The sequence below is a fragment of the Xiphophorus hellerii genome, chromosome 2, assembly GCF_003331165.1.
Source record: "Xiphophorus hellerii strain 12219 chromosome 2, Xiphophorus_hellerii-4.1, whole genome shotgun sequence".
NCBI classification, from domain to species: Eukaryota; Metazoa; Chordata; class Actinopteri; order Cyprinodontiformes; family Poeciliidae; genus Xiphophorus; species Xiphophorus hellerii.
The window spans coordinates 21,942,713-21,956,891 of NC_045673.1; the positions used below are offsets into that span (position 1 = coordinate 21,942,713).

The 14,179-nt window shown below is 38.3% G+C and overlaps 2 protein-coding genes and 1 long non-coding RNA gene across 4 annotated transcripts in view; 2 read left to right on the forward strand and 1 right to left on the reverse strand.

The window, feature by feature from the left end:
• Window positions 1-3,207, reverse strand: part of tasor2 (transcription activation suppressor family member 2) — a 31,570-nt gene extending 28,363 nt beyond the window's left edge. The window contains exons 1-7 of one of the 2 annotated variants that reach the window (XM_032588048.1): window positions 2,828-3,207; window positions 2,407-2,555; window positions 2,072-2,167; window positions 1,894-1,966; window positions 531-622; window positions 311-448; window positions 66-196 (exon numbers count right to left, since the gene is read on the reverse strand). In XM_032588048.1, coding sequence (XP_032443939.1) covers window positions 66-196; window positions 311-448; window positions 531-622; window positions 1,894-1,966; window positions 2,072-2,167; window positions 2,407-2,555; window positions 2,828-2,861 — 713 coding nt within the window. In that variant the 5' untranslated portion in view covers window positions 2,862-3,207. The remainder of the gene's footprint in view (window positions 1-65; window positions 197-310; window positions 449-530; window positions 623-1,893; window positions 1,967-2,071; window positions 2,168-2,406; window positions 2,556-2,827) is intronic. The other variant, XM_032588041.1, reaches the window with a different exon arrangement.
• Window positions 3,208-3,387: 180 nt separating this feature from the next.
• On the forward strand, window positions 3,388-6,107 carry LOC116735912 (uncharacterized). The gene is made up of 2 exons (XR_004342456.1): window positions 3,388-3,926; window positions 4,109-6,107. It is a non-coding gene; the product is annotated as an uncharacterized LOC116735912 (long non-coding RNA).
• A 1,323-nt stretch (window positions 6,108-7,430) lies between these two features.
• asb13b (ankyrin repeat and SOCS box containing 13b) lies at window positions 7,431-13,661 on the forward strand. Its single transcript, XM_032588071.1, has 6 exons — window positions 7,431-7,674; window positions 10,418-10,617; window positions 10,700-10,850; window positions 11,814-11,948; window positions 12,415-12,606; window positions 12,699-13,661. Exons 1-6 carry the CDS (start codon window positions 7,632-7,634, stop codon window positions 12,845-12,847), a joined length of 870 nt encoding a protein of 289 aa, XP_032443962.1. The 5' UTR covers window positions 7,431-7,631; the 3' UTR covers window positions 12,848-13,661.
• Window positions 13,662-14,179: the final 518 nt, after the last annotated feature.

Here is a 14,179-nt window from a genome sequence, read left to right on the forward strand (position 1 = left end):
AAAATGATTTTAAAACTAATATTAAATATATGTAACTAAAACAAACATGCTGTATTCAATAATACCTTTTCCCTAGTGTAACAGGTGATGCTTTTGTATCCATGTATGAAAATGACACAATGGCAAATGGACATGCAGCGCTGGGAGACTGAGATGTTTCACTGCTTCCATCATGTAGCAGCTCATAAATGTAAAACTGAAAGAGATAAAATCAATTCTAGGTGCCTGGTGTTTGGAGCAAACTACAGTAACGTACTGTATTTGACACGGCTGTGACAACAGGAGCACTTCTAATAACTGAAATCTTTACCTGAGTTCTCTCAAATGCAAGAAAGGAGCTGGTTTTGGAAGACACAGAAGGCAACTGGTCCGACACATGACAGTCACAGCCCACAGTGGGCTCTGTGAAATTCTGTGTGTAGTTCTCTGCGACCTTTTTAACTTTACCCTTTACGAAGACAACAAAACAATAATTAATAATCAGCGGTAATTCTTCCAAATGGATGTTCGATCGTTTTGTTTTTCAGTACCGTTGTCAGCCTGATGATGGCAATGTATCCAGATTTCCCATGATACCAACGGTTTATATCCAAACAATCAGAGTACATCGATATGTAAACACCTTTAACAGAAAAAAAAAAAACAACATTCACTTAAATACATGTTTTTAGAATAAAGTAAAAACAGCAACATTTACTATTTGAAGGCCTCATAGGAATGCTTTAATGTTCGATGTGAAACAGGTTCCCAGGAACCTGACACACCCCGAGAAGAACAACCACACCCTGCAGAAAGGCCGTGTCATTGTGAGAGACACGCCTTATGCAGGAGAAGAAATGTGAATGATCTCATTGAGTTCACAAGTGGCCATAATCCCGACATTTATCTTCATGCCTCTGCTGCTGAAACATGCAGAAAAACAATAGAAATACAGAAGGGAAATAACTTCGCCCCAAATCAACAAAGCTATCATTTGTTGCTGTTGTTTTTTGGGGGGGGGGTTGCTATAACAAATGCAATAAAAAGGGTCATTTCTCTGTATACTGAAAAATATTATTTGGTATATGAAAAATATAAATAGAAAATGGGTAAAAGTCACTGAAAGTTTTGTAGGCTGCAAAAAAAGAGAAAGTCGCAAATCTGGTTTTAGTGGGAAACATGAGCAGTCAAAGACCTGTCAGGTGGGTTCTTTTTCATTATGCTTTGTCAGCAGTTTATAGAAACAGAGTCCTGAAAATAAAAGCTGGTTTGAATGAGAGAGAAATGGACAATCTGCTGCAACTACCTTCACAGTCTATATCACACAAGAACTGGATCAAAAATCATTTTAATAACCAGCAAAGTGAAGTTCACAGCACAACTATATAGAGTTACATCTGAAACAATAAAGCTTTTATTTGTTTGTGCTCTTCCATTGGCCTTTTATTCCTCAGTTCACTAAAAAGGATTTCTAAGAAACAAATCATCAAAACAGATAACACTTCAACTATATATTTATGCAGAAAAATCGGAGAAAAGTAATCAAGACTGCTACAGTGATGCTACTTCTGAAGTAAATGCAGTTCAGAGTGGTGTGTACATATACTGTGATTTAGAGTTTCACTTTCAATTTAGGATTTTTTTTTCCCACTTTCAGTTATATACATTGATGAAGCTCTGAAACTTGCTTTCACTTTCAAAGGGACTACTGCACTGCGGGACAAACAACAGTGTCTTTCGACTGGGAAGACGGATGAAGACTTGCTTTTAAAAAATCATTTTTAACGGTAAGTTCCTCTGAAATATATATACATATACTTATATCTTAAATACTGCAGTTCTAGTTCTTATTCGCCTGGTTGCATCAGACTTCAGGGTGTGTGCATGTCGTACATAAGAAAATGAGAGGTTTACCTTTTGCTGGATCTCCCAAAGTTGTACATGTGCTGTTTCCAGAGATTACACCAGTTTGTCCAAGTGCATTTGCCTTTAAAAATATTAAAACAGTTTGTTTTTTTTAAAAAATATGACCCTCAGCAACATTTAATTAAACATATATTCTCTGAGCTGTGTAGGTCACGGCGAAATGTACCTTGCTACCGTCGTCAAACAACAAAAAGCCGTATGTTTCTTTGAGATCATCTTCTGAGTACCCTGCGTTTGTTTTCCCTGCTCGAAATGCGTTGTACTAAAGTGAAGAAGACGATCAGAAATCAATTTGAAAGCTGACACAGTCGAAAGAACGTTCTACTTCGACAAAGACAATATTAAAGTCGCACTTTAAGTCATTATATTTTTCAGAAAAACAGAGGAAAGGTTATTTAAATGAGCCAATATACAATAATCATATTGTAAAAATGAACTTCTTTGAGTTGTGATTAGTGTTGAACAGAGGCTGTGTGGTGAGGAGGAAAAGACTGAGCTGACCTTGTTCTCCAGATCAGGATTCTTGACTAACACAGCAGACTTGTATCTGAAAAACTGCTCCGATTCTTCGTACAAGTAAGCACTTTGAAGTGGAGCCAATATATTGCTCTGAAAGGCGTCCGACGATTCCGACACAGGTATTAAAAAACCTGGTGTGCAAACAGAAAATATGGCCATGAGCGGAACATATACAAAGAGCTGGAAAATTACAGAAAACTGCAGTCAGTGAGCAGGGGAAGAAAAAAAAAAAAAAAAAAGGTATTTCACAATCCTGGGACATTCTGACCTGAGAACCAACACCTAGCATTTAGGTGCCTATTTCCTTTAATATGCTTCAAAGTGGTTACAATATTACAAATGGATATTTCCAATTAATACCCATTAAAAGAAAAGTCCTAAAAAAAACACTGAAGCTCGTCACCTTCACTTGAGGCTCCTCCATTTCGACTTTCCATTGCTTATGAAATCTGTCCTTCTCCCTTTGCTTGTCGTTTTAACCAGTTGTCCCCGTTTCTGAACATCACAAACGACCGATAAAATCCCATTAATCCCGAAATGTCCGACGCTCTCAGAGTCCCTCGCGCTGTCGCTTCACTTCCAACTGGCATGTTCATGCGACAACCAGGAAGTTACAAAATACCCCTCGGTCCAAACACGAAGGAGCAGAAATGTCCACATTAAATTCACTTCTTCCGCTTTCCAAATGACACAGTCGCTTAGCTACGCTACTACATATGTCTCCCACGAGGTTCCTGGCGTGGGCAACCAACATATGGGCTCTACGCGACGAAAAAGAAACAGAAACCTATTGAGCTTAAAGCGTCCATCTTGAAAGTGTAGACCAAACTACTGCTGCTGCTGCTGCTGCTGGAGCTATGGCGTGGCGAAGCTAGTTTGCGCCTGCGGTTCACGTCTCGTACGTCTTTTTTTTCCCCTGCATTGCCTTTAGGAAAAATATATAAGACATAACCACTCTGGCGATGTGAAGCGTGAGCTTTCTCGAAACCGTATGAGGACAGGGCTCGGTTTAATGTGGCTTATTGTAACTATTCTTAGTAGAATGAGGAAGTTAATTAGGCTATCTGTTCTATAACAGTTTGGGTATTTCCCTTATTCATACTTTCAAAATATAGAATCTTCAAGTAAGCAACCGGCTCAGCTTCGGCAGTGCATCCTATTGGAAATGAGAAAAAAACAATATCGTTGAAACTGGTTGGTATGGCAGTATATCAGCCATTAGATGATCTCAGTTACCAAGAGAAAGTGATATTTACAGTAAAAAAACACAACTGGAATCCAAGCTTTAGCTGATTTATACCTGCTTAGAGCAGTAGATTATAACCAGCATATAATCTAAGACAGTTTCCTGTTCGTTTAACTAAATTCTTTGTAAATGCAGAAGAGGATAACAGAACCGAGACCAACAAAATGATAAGGTGGGTCCTCCTTTAAAATGGCATTTTCCTTCAGGAGCAGTTTCGAATCAGATTAAGCCAACTTGAAACTGAAAGTAGCTGAAGGTAAGAATTTGATCAAATATCTGTTGACAATGCATTCTGTTGACGTTTGATTTTAGCTATCAGAAAAAAATAACATTAAGCTCCACTTTGGATAGAAAGAAAACATCTTTTTAATAAAAGAGACAATTTTCACTGTATGTAAAGGAGGATGTAACCGTGGTTGTTTTTGTCTTCTCTTACAGGCTTGAATTGCTGAAGAGCACAATGAAACCATAACATTACCAACACCAATGTGACAGAGCCAACAGTAGCTTTTGGGATCAAAAGAACCAAAGAAAAGAGGATGAGAAAAATGGACCAGTTTAGTGAAAAATGAAGAAGTAATTAAAACTTGACCGATGTCAGTTGTTTTACAAGTAAGATGATGAAACAAAATGAGTCCAAGTCTGTCTGTACATATAACACTGACAATAATTTTTCCAGATTCAAAAGCGCCCAGTTTTGGCTAAAAAGTAATTGAATGCAGGACAAAAATACATCTGCTGTTTTTAATCAAAGCATTTAAGAAGATTGACACACCTTAAGACATCCTAAATAAATAAGAGTGTAGATGCATAGTTTTTGTAATTGTAACATTATGAAAAATAACGATCGTACATTATGGAAAAATTTATTAAAGCTTAGGACATTTATGTTGCCGTTGCAGCCTTGTTTTATCTCACTGATTAACTTGTCTTTATCTGTGCACTTGAACTCAGTGAGTCATTTGATTCTCACAAATTCTATTTTACAGTCTGTTTTTTTTTTTTTCTTTAGTTTTGCATTAGATTTGTTTTTTCACCGTTTGTCTGACTGGAAATTCTCCATCTGGACATGCAAGTTCTTGCCTGACTCTGCCTCATTAACATGCATGGTTTACTTCTGGGTCCAACATTATTTTTATTCATTGGCTGGCATACTGTGGTGATTATTTTTTATTTGGCAATTTCTTTCCACCACTACTGCTACTTGGATTACATCCAGTTGTATTTGTCTTTTAATCATGCATTGGTGTCCTTGTGCCTAAATTACTGTAAAACTCTTTTCACCAGTGTGACTCAAGATAAATCATAAATTTCACACCTTCTGTTTATTCAGTATTCATCACTAAGACTTTTCACAAAACCCAAAGTAACATTACACCTGCTCTTTACACTGGTTCCCAGGAAACTTTAGAATATGTTTTAGAGTATTCACACTCATGGACTAAGGTCCAAATGGCAAAGAAATTGATTATCTACATCAACTTTTAACAAAACACGTTCCATCTTGTATTGATCCCAAAGTCAGAATCTGTTGGTTGTAGCTTAAAAGCTACAGGAGTATTTTATAAGATGCTTTAGGGATCAAAGTTTTGAAAACCTGAACACCAATTCTGAGCTGGACTTGTTTTTAGCCCTTTATCTCAAGAAGATATTCAGCATTCTTATACTCAACCCTAAACCACTACTACAGTAACATTACCCTTGGTCTCACCACTTCCCTGTCACATATCCTTATTCCTTCTCTGAATTTTGTTCACAAATTGTAAGAAAGCCACACCAACTTCCTGTGCCACAACAGAACACACTCAACTCTTTTCGAGCAACGAGACGGTTTTAAGGAAGGAAGTGACATTAGATAACCTGTGGACTCAGACAGTTCAAATTCGGATATCCTCACTGACATTTAGTTTTGGATACTGGTGGACGTGAATTGGGGTTTTGGATTGAATTTTCTCAGAAAGAAGATGTTTTATATTAGATATCATATGAAAGGAATTTTGCAAACGATTGCAGTTAAACCAAAAATATCTTGCTATCAACATTCAAAGTGTTCATAACCTCTACCTAAAATTGAATCTCAATATATAAAAGTATATTTTACTTTCACAATAAAAGTAAAATATACTTTTATATTTAACTTTTGCTATTTTTACCATTGCAACAACACATTATCAGTAGGGTAAAACTAACCTGTCTCACGACGGTCTAAACCCAGCTCACGTTCCCTATCAGTGGGTGAACAATCCAACGCTTGGTGAAATCAGCTTCACGATGATAGGAAGAGTTGACGTCGAAGGATCAAAAAGCGACGTCGGTATGAATGCTTGGCCGCCACAAGCCAGTTATCTCTGCGGAAACCTTTCTGACACCTCCTGCTTAAAACCCCAAAAGTCAGAAGGATCGTGAGGCCCCGCTGTCACGGCCTGTATTCATACTACAAGTCAAGATCAAGTGAGCTTTTGAGCTTCTGCTCCAGCAGTAACATATACTTTTACTTAATGTAAAGTAAGTAAAAACAAATATTGTTTTTGGTTTTTACAAACAAAAAATATGTTGGTCAACATTTTTACAAACAAATGTGTAAATATGGTTGTTTACAAATATGTTTTTTTTTTTAACGTAGCATATTATGTTACGTAAACGACATAACATAATATGCTATGTAAAAACATAACATATGTAAAAAGAAGTATATTTTGGTTCAATTATAATTTCTCAAAGCTAATATGAAATTTTCCTTCCCCACCAATCAGGGAGCATGAATTATTCAAAAGTGTCTACTATCAAGTGAAATGTTCAGCCTTCAGGTAGCTTTTTTCTGAACTCAAGTTCATTTTAGCAAATTTAATAAAATTACAATGAGGACTTTGTCATGTTGTACATTTTTCCATGCCATGTCAGATGATTTGCTTTAAATGGCTCCTTTTAGTCAAACCTCAGCTTCCTGTCTAAGACTTTGTGGCTTCCACTACCATCAACAACTCAACCATAAATATGGCTGAGTGGAAATTAACCTTACATAAAGATTGAAAAAGTTCTTATTCATGTCAGACTGATTTAAGTAAAAATATGTTCTATTAATCAGAAAATAATTTAAAACTTAATTTAATTTATTTACTAATCATCCCAGTGAAACACATTATGTAGATGAATTATGACTGAAGCCTTTGTTTATTTAAGATTATTTTCCAATTGCAGCTAATGAGAAGACATCATTTGAGATTATAATATAACAAGACAATAAAAACACTTTTAATACACAAATGTGGGCTTGATGAAAAGTGTGTTTTATATCTTGTTCTTCTCAAAAAGTACTTTTTAATCTGAGAAACCAGCCTCATCGGAAATCATTCTTATTTATTGACCGTGGCCATACTTTAAAGGTTAAAAACTGTCTGTTTGGACATTTGTGTTAATCCCACCTGCTATTGTCACGACATTAAAAAAAAAAAGTCTTGTGACTTTGATGCACAACACTTACTGCCAATAAGTATTATTACAACCAATATAAGATCAACCAGACCATTTTTTAGAACCTTTGTTCCATTAATTTATATAGTCACAAAACTTTACAAAATGGAGTTCGGTCTGTGTTGAAGAATCATTTTTCAAAAGGATAGCAAATAATGGCTTTCAGAGAAAATTGTGAAATGTATTAAATTTCAATTTTTCTGAGCTCATTTTCAAGCGCTACAAAGGACAATACTGACGTTTGGACAGCACTGCGTTTTATGTAACGTCTATGGCCCCCACCCCCGCCTACATATCCCAGAATCCTCAGACATTGTTTATTTAGCCTGCACCCCGGCTGCTCTCTCTGAACAGGACTCTGCTCCACTGCCAGCTGTTATTTAGTAATAATGCGCTGCTTACATGCATCGTTAATTCTTTACTTCAAAATGAAGTACACATTCGGCTGAACCTGCGCCGAGAGCCGGAAGGAGCAGAACGGGAACATGAAATGGAGATAACCCGGGTCAGACCGTCGCTGTATGGAGAAATCGGTAAGTAGCTTACAGTGTGTGACTAACCTGAGATACCAGTTTATAAAAAGATTTGGCCAGTGATTATGTGAGCTTGGTAGATGCAGTTTTATGTTAGCGTTCATTTATTGGCTTGAGTGAGCTTTTGAAAATGCAGCCACCAGGGAACCTTAGCGTGGTTTCTTAAAGTAGTGATAAATGGAGAGCATGGAAAGCAGCAGGCTTTAAGCTCGTTAGGAAGGAGAAAAGTGTTTGAAGTCGTCCGTAAGGGCGGTCGCCCAGGGCGACATTAAAAAGCATGGGGCGCCAGATTTAAAAGGTGCCACTTATTTGTCAGATTTGTCTTAAATGTTTTTCTATTGCTTTTAAGCATTTGCACTCAATGCGGAGTATGTGCCCAGTGGCACAAAACATGGCTGTGCACTATATGTGGTGCACATTAGGTGCGCCAGGCACCAAAACTATGAGGGAATAAATATTTATAGTCTGCATCTTCTATATCTGACAGATGTTTGTGTATTGAACACCCTCAGGGGGAGCATATTATATTATATTATATTATATTATCTAAAAACACCTCAGAAAGTACTTAGCTGCGTCCCTGTATGTGCTTCATGCTTGCAGCTGAGACTAGGGTATGTGAGTCGAGGCCCACTGAGTTGCCCCTGGGACAAATTGGTCACCATGCCAAATCATATAGAATAAACTGAATATAAATAAATAAATATCTACTGCTTGACCTTTATCAGAGTGTCTTGGGTACTCCATCTGGCAAACCACAAACTCTTGTCTCTGTAGTGTAAATATAGATTTTGATAGGAACTTTCCTGCAAACGTTAGGTGGCTAAATGACTGTCACTTGAGCTGTAAGACGGTTGCTGTATAACACCACTGTGTGATGAAGAAGCAAAATGCTCAAAATGGGACCTTGACGCTGCAAAGTGGTGCAATGGCAAAGAATTAAAGTCTCTGTCGTCTTTGTGTTTTTGCAGTGTAAGATAATTACAAGCTACACTTCATGCCTTACCCACATAGAAATAAAATCGGATTTGTCCATTATTATCAACAATGATAATAATAAAGTTGTGACCACGAGATATTAAGTCATGCCCACAATGTCGTGGCAATGATTTTTTTTCCTCTCCCACATCACTAGACAGGCTCCGTAGTTACAAACAAAACAGAACACATAAACTGACATCAGCAAGAACATAAACAATGTTCTAGTAATTAATGGATTCTTGTTAATCAGGATAAATCAAAAACAAACTTTGAAAATGCAGCAATGTGAGTTCTTTTGTATTTATTGTTAACTTTAAAGTATTTACATATGAATGGAAGTCCACCAGGAAAACACTGACATCTCTCTAAAAGGAGCATTAAGCCTTCCTAGAGATTTCGCTTGTCGGTTCCAATGACGTGTGACGTACTTGCGTGACGATAATATAAATATCCAAGATGGCGTCGCGGCAGAATCGCTTCAAACTATAGTTACATTTCAAAAAGAATGAGATACTACAGCCGGTTGCAACATGTGCGGAGCTTTAATCACAATATACTGTAAGTCTAAAATACATTGACATCCTGAAACAGTTCGCCACACAGCATGTGGCTGATTTATACGAACGTAAAGTGTTTGATACGTTGCTTAGCGACGGCGGTGACCTTTTGGAGGGGGAGGGAGGTGACAGCGACACCTGCCATGAATGCCCCAGGTAACGTTATTGTACTCATGTTAGCGCCATCCTGTATGAATAATCTCCATCTCATATTAACATTTACAGTCATATTCGCTAAATTATAATATGGGTTGCGACGAGGTTCGTTTGTCACATTAAAAGCACCTTTAGAAAATAACATTTAAGCAAGTTTTTCATGAGACCCACAGTTCTGCATTACGAATGTTTTCTTATTGGTCTGATGTAATATTCTAATCTTAAATGTCATGTTTTCATTAGCTGTAAGCAAGAAATCATCATTGTTAAAAGAAATAAAAACTTTAAAACATCAGCATGTGTGGAATTAACCTATGTATTGTGTACAACTTGTGAGTTGAGTTACAGAAATACAGGAGCTTATCGTTAATATTCCAATATGTTCAATATGACTGTAGTTGATGAGGACTGCCGGAGTGATGCTCGCTCAGATGTAAGCTCTTGTAGACTTCTAGCTACATATTTTGTTGACGGAGGGAAGACTAAAATGACAGAGGCGAAAAGAAATAACATCTGAACGGGCGTTTTCCACAGCTGGATGCGCCCTGAGCCTTGAAAGATTGTTCCTTGTGCAGACATTTGCATTTCATCTTAAAATGTTCATTTGCCAGAGGGATTATTATTTTTTAAGCCGACTTTAATTTCGCTTGAATCAAAGGCAACATGTTGCATCTTTTGGGTTAAAGAGTTTATTTCAAAACTCGACGAGAATCGATAGGAGAATCAATAAGGAATCAAAACGATAAGTGATATCAATTCCCGTCCCTACCACTAAGCACAGTGGAGGCTCTGTGGTGCCGTGGGAAGCTTGTGAGATTGGATGTAAATGTGGTACTTTAAAGAAAATTCTGCAATACCTGCGCACTTCATAAAAGTGAATTTATCTTAAATATTTTTGCACGTTTACGATAAGAGGTACCAATAGGCGTAGAGGACAACGCACGTGTGTATCTGAAAGATCAAGCTGGACAGCCGAAGACGGATCACAGTCCCACGCCTCAGACATGAGCAGGAGTACTCAGACTTGTTTTGCTATTTTGTGTCTGCAGCTCATGGCCTCGGATTCTGGACGGACCGGTCAGCGGTGCACGAGGCCGCCGCGCAGGGCCGAGCCCTGCAGCTGCAGCAGCTAATTGAGGCGGGCGCTGCCGTAAACATCGTTGCAGTGGACTCCATCACTCCGCTGCACGAGGCCTGCATACAGGGTCAAACCCAGTGCGTCAGGCTGCTGCTGGCCGCTGGTGCACAAGTGAGGTGACCCCGGTGTGGTTGTACACATGAAAGTGGCTCGTCTGGTGTTTTTTACATGCGATTACGGGGCCGTCCCGCAGGTGGATGCCCGGAACATCGATGGAAGCACCCCGCTGTGTGATGCCTGCGCAGCCGGGAGCTTGGATTGTGTCAAGCTGCTGTTGGAGTACGGAGCAACCGTCAATCCTCCACTCTTCACCTTCTCTCCTCTTCACGAGGCGTGCATGGGAGGTACGGGCTCATGCAAACAGCATTGCAAGTCAGCAAGATATGCAATCTCGAGATAGGTTATCATGCTCACACTTCCTGGGGCTTCTTTTGAAAATCCTCTCAAAGCTTTCAAGGCGTTTAGTTGATTCCGGAAAATGTTTTTTATTTATAGTGGATAGCTACAAGCCATCTTAAGCATTATTCTGGTGTTTTAATTTACGGCACACAGATGTGTTGTTGAAAAGTCGAAAAGGACTTAGCTAGCTTAGACATTTCCTCTTTTAGCTCTTTTAGGTTTTGTTAAAAAAAAGAAAATCATTGTTGTGTTCTCTGTTTTAGATATTGCTCATGTAGAGCTGATATAGATAAAATGAATTCATTTTTTAAATTGCTGTAGCACAAACCTGTGCTCTAAATTTCAGAAAAAATATATTTGTTACCTTTACCTCCTTGACAGTTTATTTATTTATGTGTCCTTTTTTTTCATGTACACATGCTTAATTAGATTGTCTAGAAATGTTTACATTTTGCAATAAACAACTCCCTTTTTCTCTTGGGTATAAACATAATTTAACTCAAAGACCTTTATTTTGTTAACCCCTCACAATCAAAAGCACAAAATGATTTGCACGTTTAGTAAGACCTGTCGGTACTTCATGAAATGGCAGCTGGAAAAAAAAACAACTTCTATCCTAAACTTTCCCATTTCAACAGTTTGAGCAATATTTAGGCTCTTTAAAACTAGAGATGTGATGAAAACATCGGAACAAGGACTGAAGTTTATTTTCCCACCATGCTGTGTGAAGAGGATGATATGGGAAGTAAAAAAAAAATATATATATCAACAACTGTTTTAGCATCTGATTACAATGCCACAAAAGTTTACAAAAGACCAAACGTCACCTTGCTTTTTGATTTTGAAAAGTCAGAGAGTGGCCCACTGTTTCCATGCCTCTAATAAAGATACCTTGCCTTTCATGTCAGGTAACTCAGACTGCGTTCAGCTGATGATCGATCGAGGCGCCTTCATGGAGGCTCACGACTGTCACTATGGAACGCCGCTTCATGTAGCGTGTGCCAGGCAACACTTCGACTGCGCCAAAGTGCTGCTCATTGCAGGTAACTGAGCTGACCCCCTCCAAACAGGCTGGCTACCATTTTGCGTCATTACAATCACAAACGTCAGCGTAGACTATTGGAATATTATAAGATCCAACCAATACAAAGTAGCGCCCCCACCGCCTCTGACGATATGTGCGGAGTTGGTGTCTAGCTAAAACGGGGACCTCCGAAATTGTTGTAAGTTTTTTTGCAGCTTCTAACAGCAAATACAAACACAAATGTATGCCACACCTTTCACAGTTTTATCAGTAAAACATTTGGAAATAATCCATTTTACTTTTAGCTTACAGTCATGTGCTGCTTTGTGTTGGTGCATCACACAAAACCCCAGTAAAATACATCAAATTACTAGAAAGTGTGGAAAAGTTAAGTTGGTATGACCACTCCTGCTAAGCTCTGCACGACCAGCACACAAACGTAAATGCCTCATCCAGGAACAATGCGATTTCCTTATTCCTCCCAGGAGCAAACGTGAACGCTTCCAAGCTCCACGAGACGGCCCTTCACCACGCCGCTAAAACCAAGAGCACCGATCTGATAGAGCTGCTTGTGGAGTTCGGGGGGAGCGTTTTCGTTCGAGACAACCTGAACAAGAAGCCAATCCACTACACCAGCGTGGGCTCTCCCTCCCACCTCTGCCTCGAGTTCTACGAAAGTACGTGTTCCCACTTGAACTGACCGTTCCTTTTACAGGGCGAGAGCTTCGGCAAATACCAAACATCTGGTGTTGGCTCTTTCCCTCCTCAGATACGCCCCTGAGCCTGCAGCAGCTCAGCAGAGTGGCTTTGAGGAGGACTCTCGGCACAAGAGCGCGCAAAGTCATTTCGGAGCTGCTCTTGCCCAAGAGCATCACAAGATTCCTCTCCTACATGAAGCCTCTTGTCATTGAAATATGACCCCATCTGACAGACTTAAGCGTAAATCTGTGGAGGATGCAATGTGGCAGGCTGTTGAGAGAGCAAAAAAAAAAAATCTGGACTGTAAAACTGGCCAGATGTTTTAAAAACAGGCAGGCCGGTTGAATCTAGAGTCTAAACACTCAATTACCTTGTCTAATTAACAAGTACATCTCCTTATTAAAGCAGTATGAAACACAGATTTCCGTTGTGTTGGCCAGTTCAGATCTTTTCTTCAGAAATGTGTATGAAATTACAGAAGAAGTCCTTGCACTTGTTACTACAGGCCACCTTCCTTCCAATGTTACAGCTGTCGCCTGGAATCTGGCGTTTCATGTTTCTTGGAACTGCTTTCCATCGAAACGATTAGTTTGAATCACGGCAGCACGGACTTTGGAGCACCACTACTCATTTAGGTGGGGTGAAATCTGTGTCTACTTCTCTGCTAAATCAGAAATATATTTGCTTGGGCATCATGGCGTACTGTGCTGACTTCTAGGAAACAAAAACTCTCTATAGAGTCTTATGTAGAGGCAAACATTATATGTTTTCCTCTTTGTTCACTTTATTTAACATATATTCCAGTCCCCAAACAACCAAAAGACGAGGTTTTAATACAGTGGAATACATACGTAGCTTTTTTTTTGTTTTTTCTGGAAGTTTTATTAAAGTCTCTAATGATAAACTGACTCTAAACAAATGTATTGTTCCATTATTAATTGTGTGTACTTGTATATATTCTGTCACTATATTTATTTTTTATGTAAATATGTAAATATTTATAAATAAAGAGGTCATACCTCTATGAAGTTCATGGAAGTAAAAAGAAAACAAAATTGGTATATTAAGAATTGATTTACATCTTTTGTTTCTAATCAGTCTTTAATTTTTCTCTAGATCCGTTGTGTCGTGATTTGTGGAGGTGATTCGTGGATCGAGGCAGAAACGGGAGTGAGTGTTGCTGCAGGTTCAAATACAGTAGTGTGAGAAAAATTTTAAAAACGTTAACGCTAGCTAGAAACTCTGAAATATAAATACTGTGTACATTTTGTAAAAAAAAAAAAAAAAAAACTACATTAGAATGTCACGTTAATCCGGTTATCTGATTAAGCCTGTAATATCTCAGAGAAAATAACTATTAACTTTGTACTTTAAAAGGAAAATTAATCAGTGTTCAACTCCACCTCTCTCTAATACAAAGTGAAAATTAAATTTATTCAGTAACTTATTTCACTATGTTAAACTCAAAGTTTGAAAGCCTTTAAATTTATTAAATATGATCATTTTTTCCCTTAAATCTCATGAAAACATGAAGTTTCAGATTAGAATTAC

What these genes read in the sequence shown, in the direction of transcription:
- asb13b (XM_032588071.1), top strand. Translation starts at nt 7,632, where the DNA reads ATGGAGATAACCCGGGTCAGACCGTCGCTGTATGGAGAAATCG. An exon ending in TCACGAGGCGTGCATGGGAG is followed by an intron (nt 10,851 to 11,813) that starts GTACGGGCTCAT and finishes CTTTCATGTCAG; the next exon opens with GTAACTCAGACTGCGTTCAG. An exon ending in CTGCCTCGAGTTCTACGAAA is followed by an intron (nt 12,607 to 12,698) that starts GTACGTGTTCCC and finishes TTCCCTCCTCAG; the next exon opens with ATACGCCCCTGAGCCTGCAG.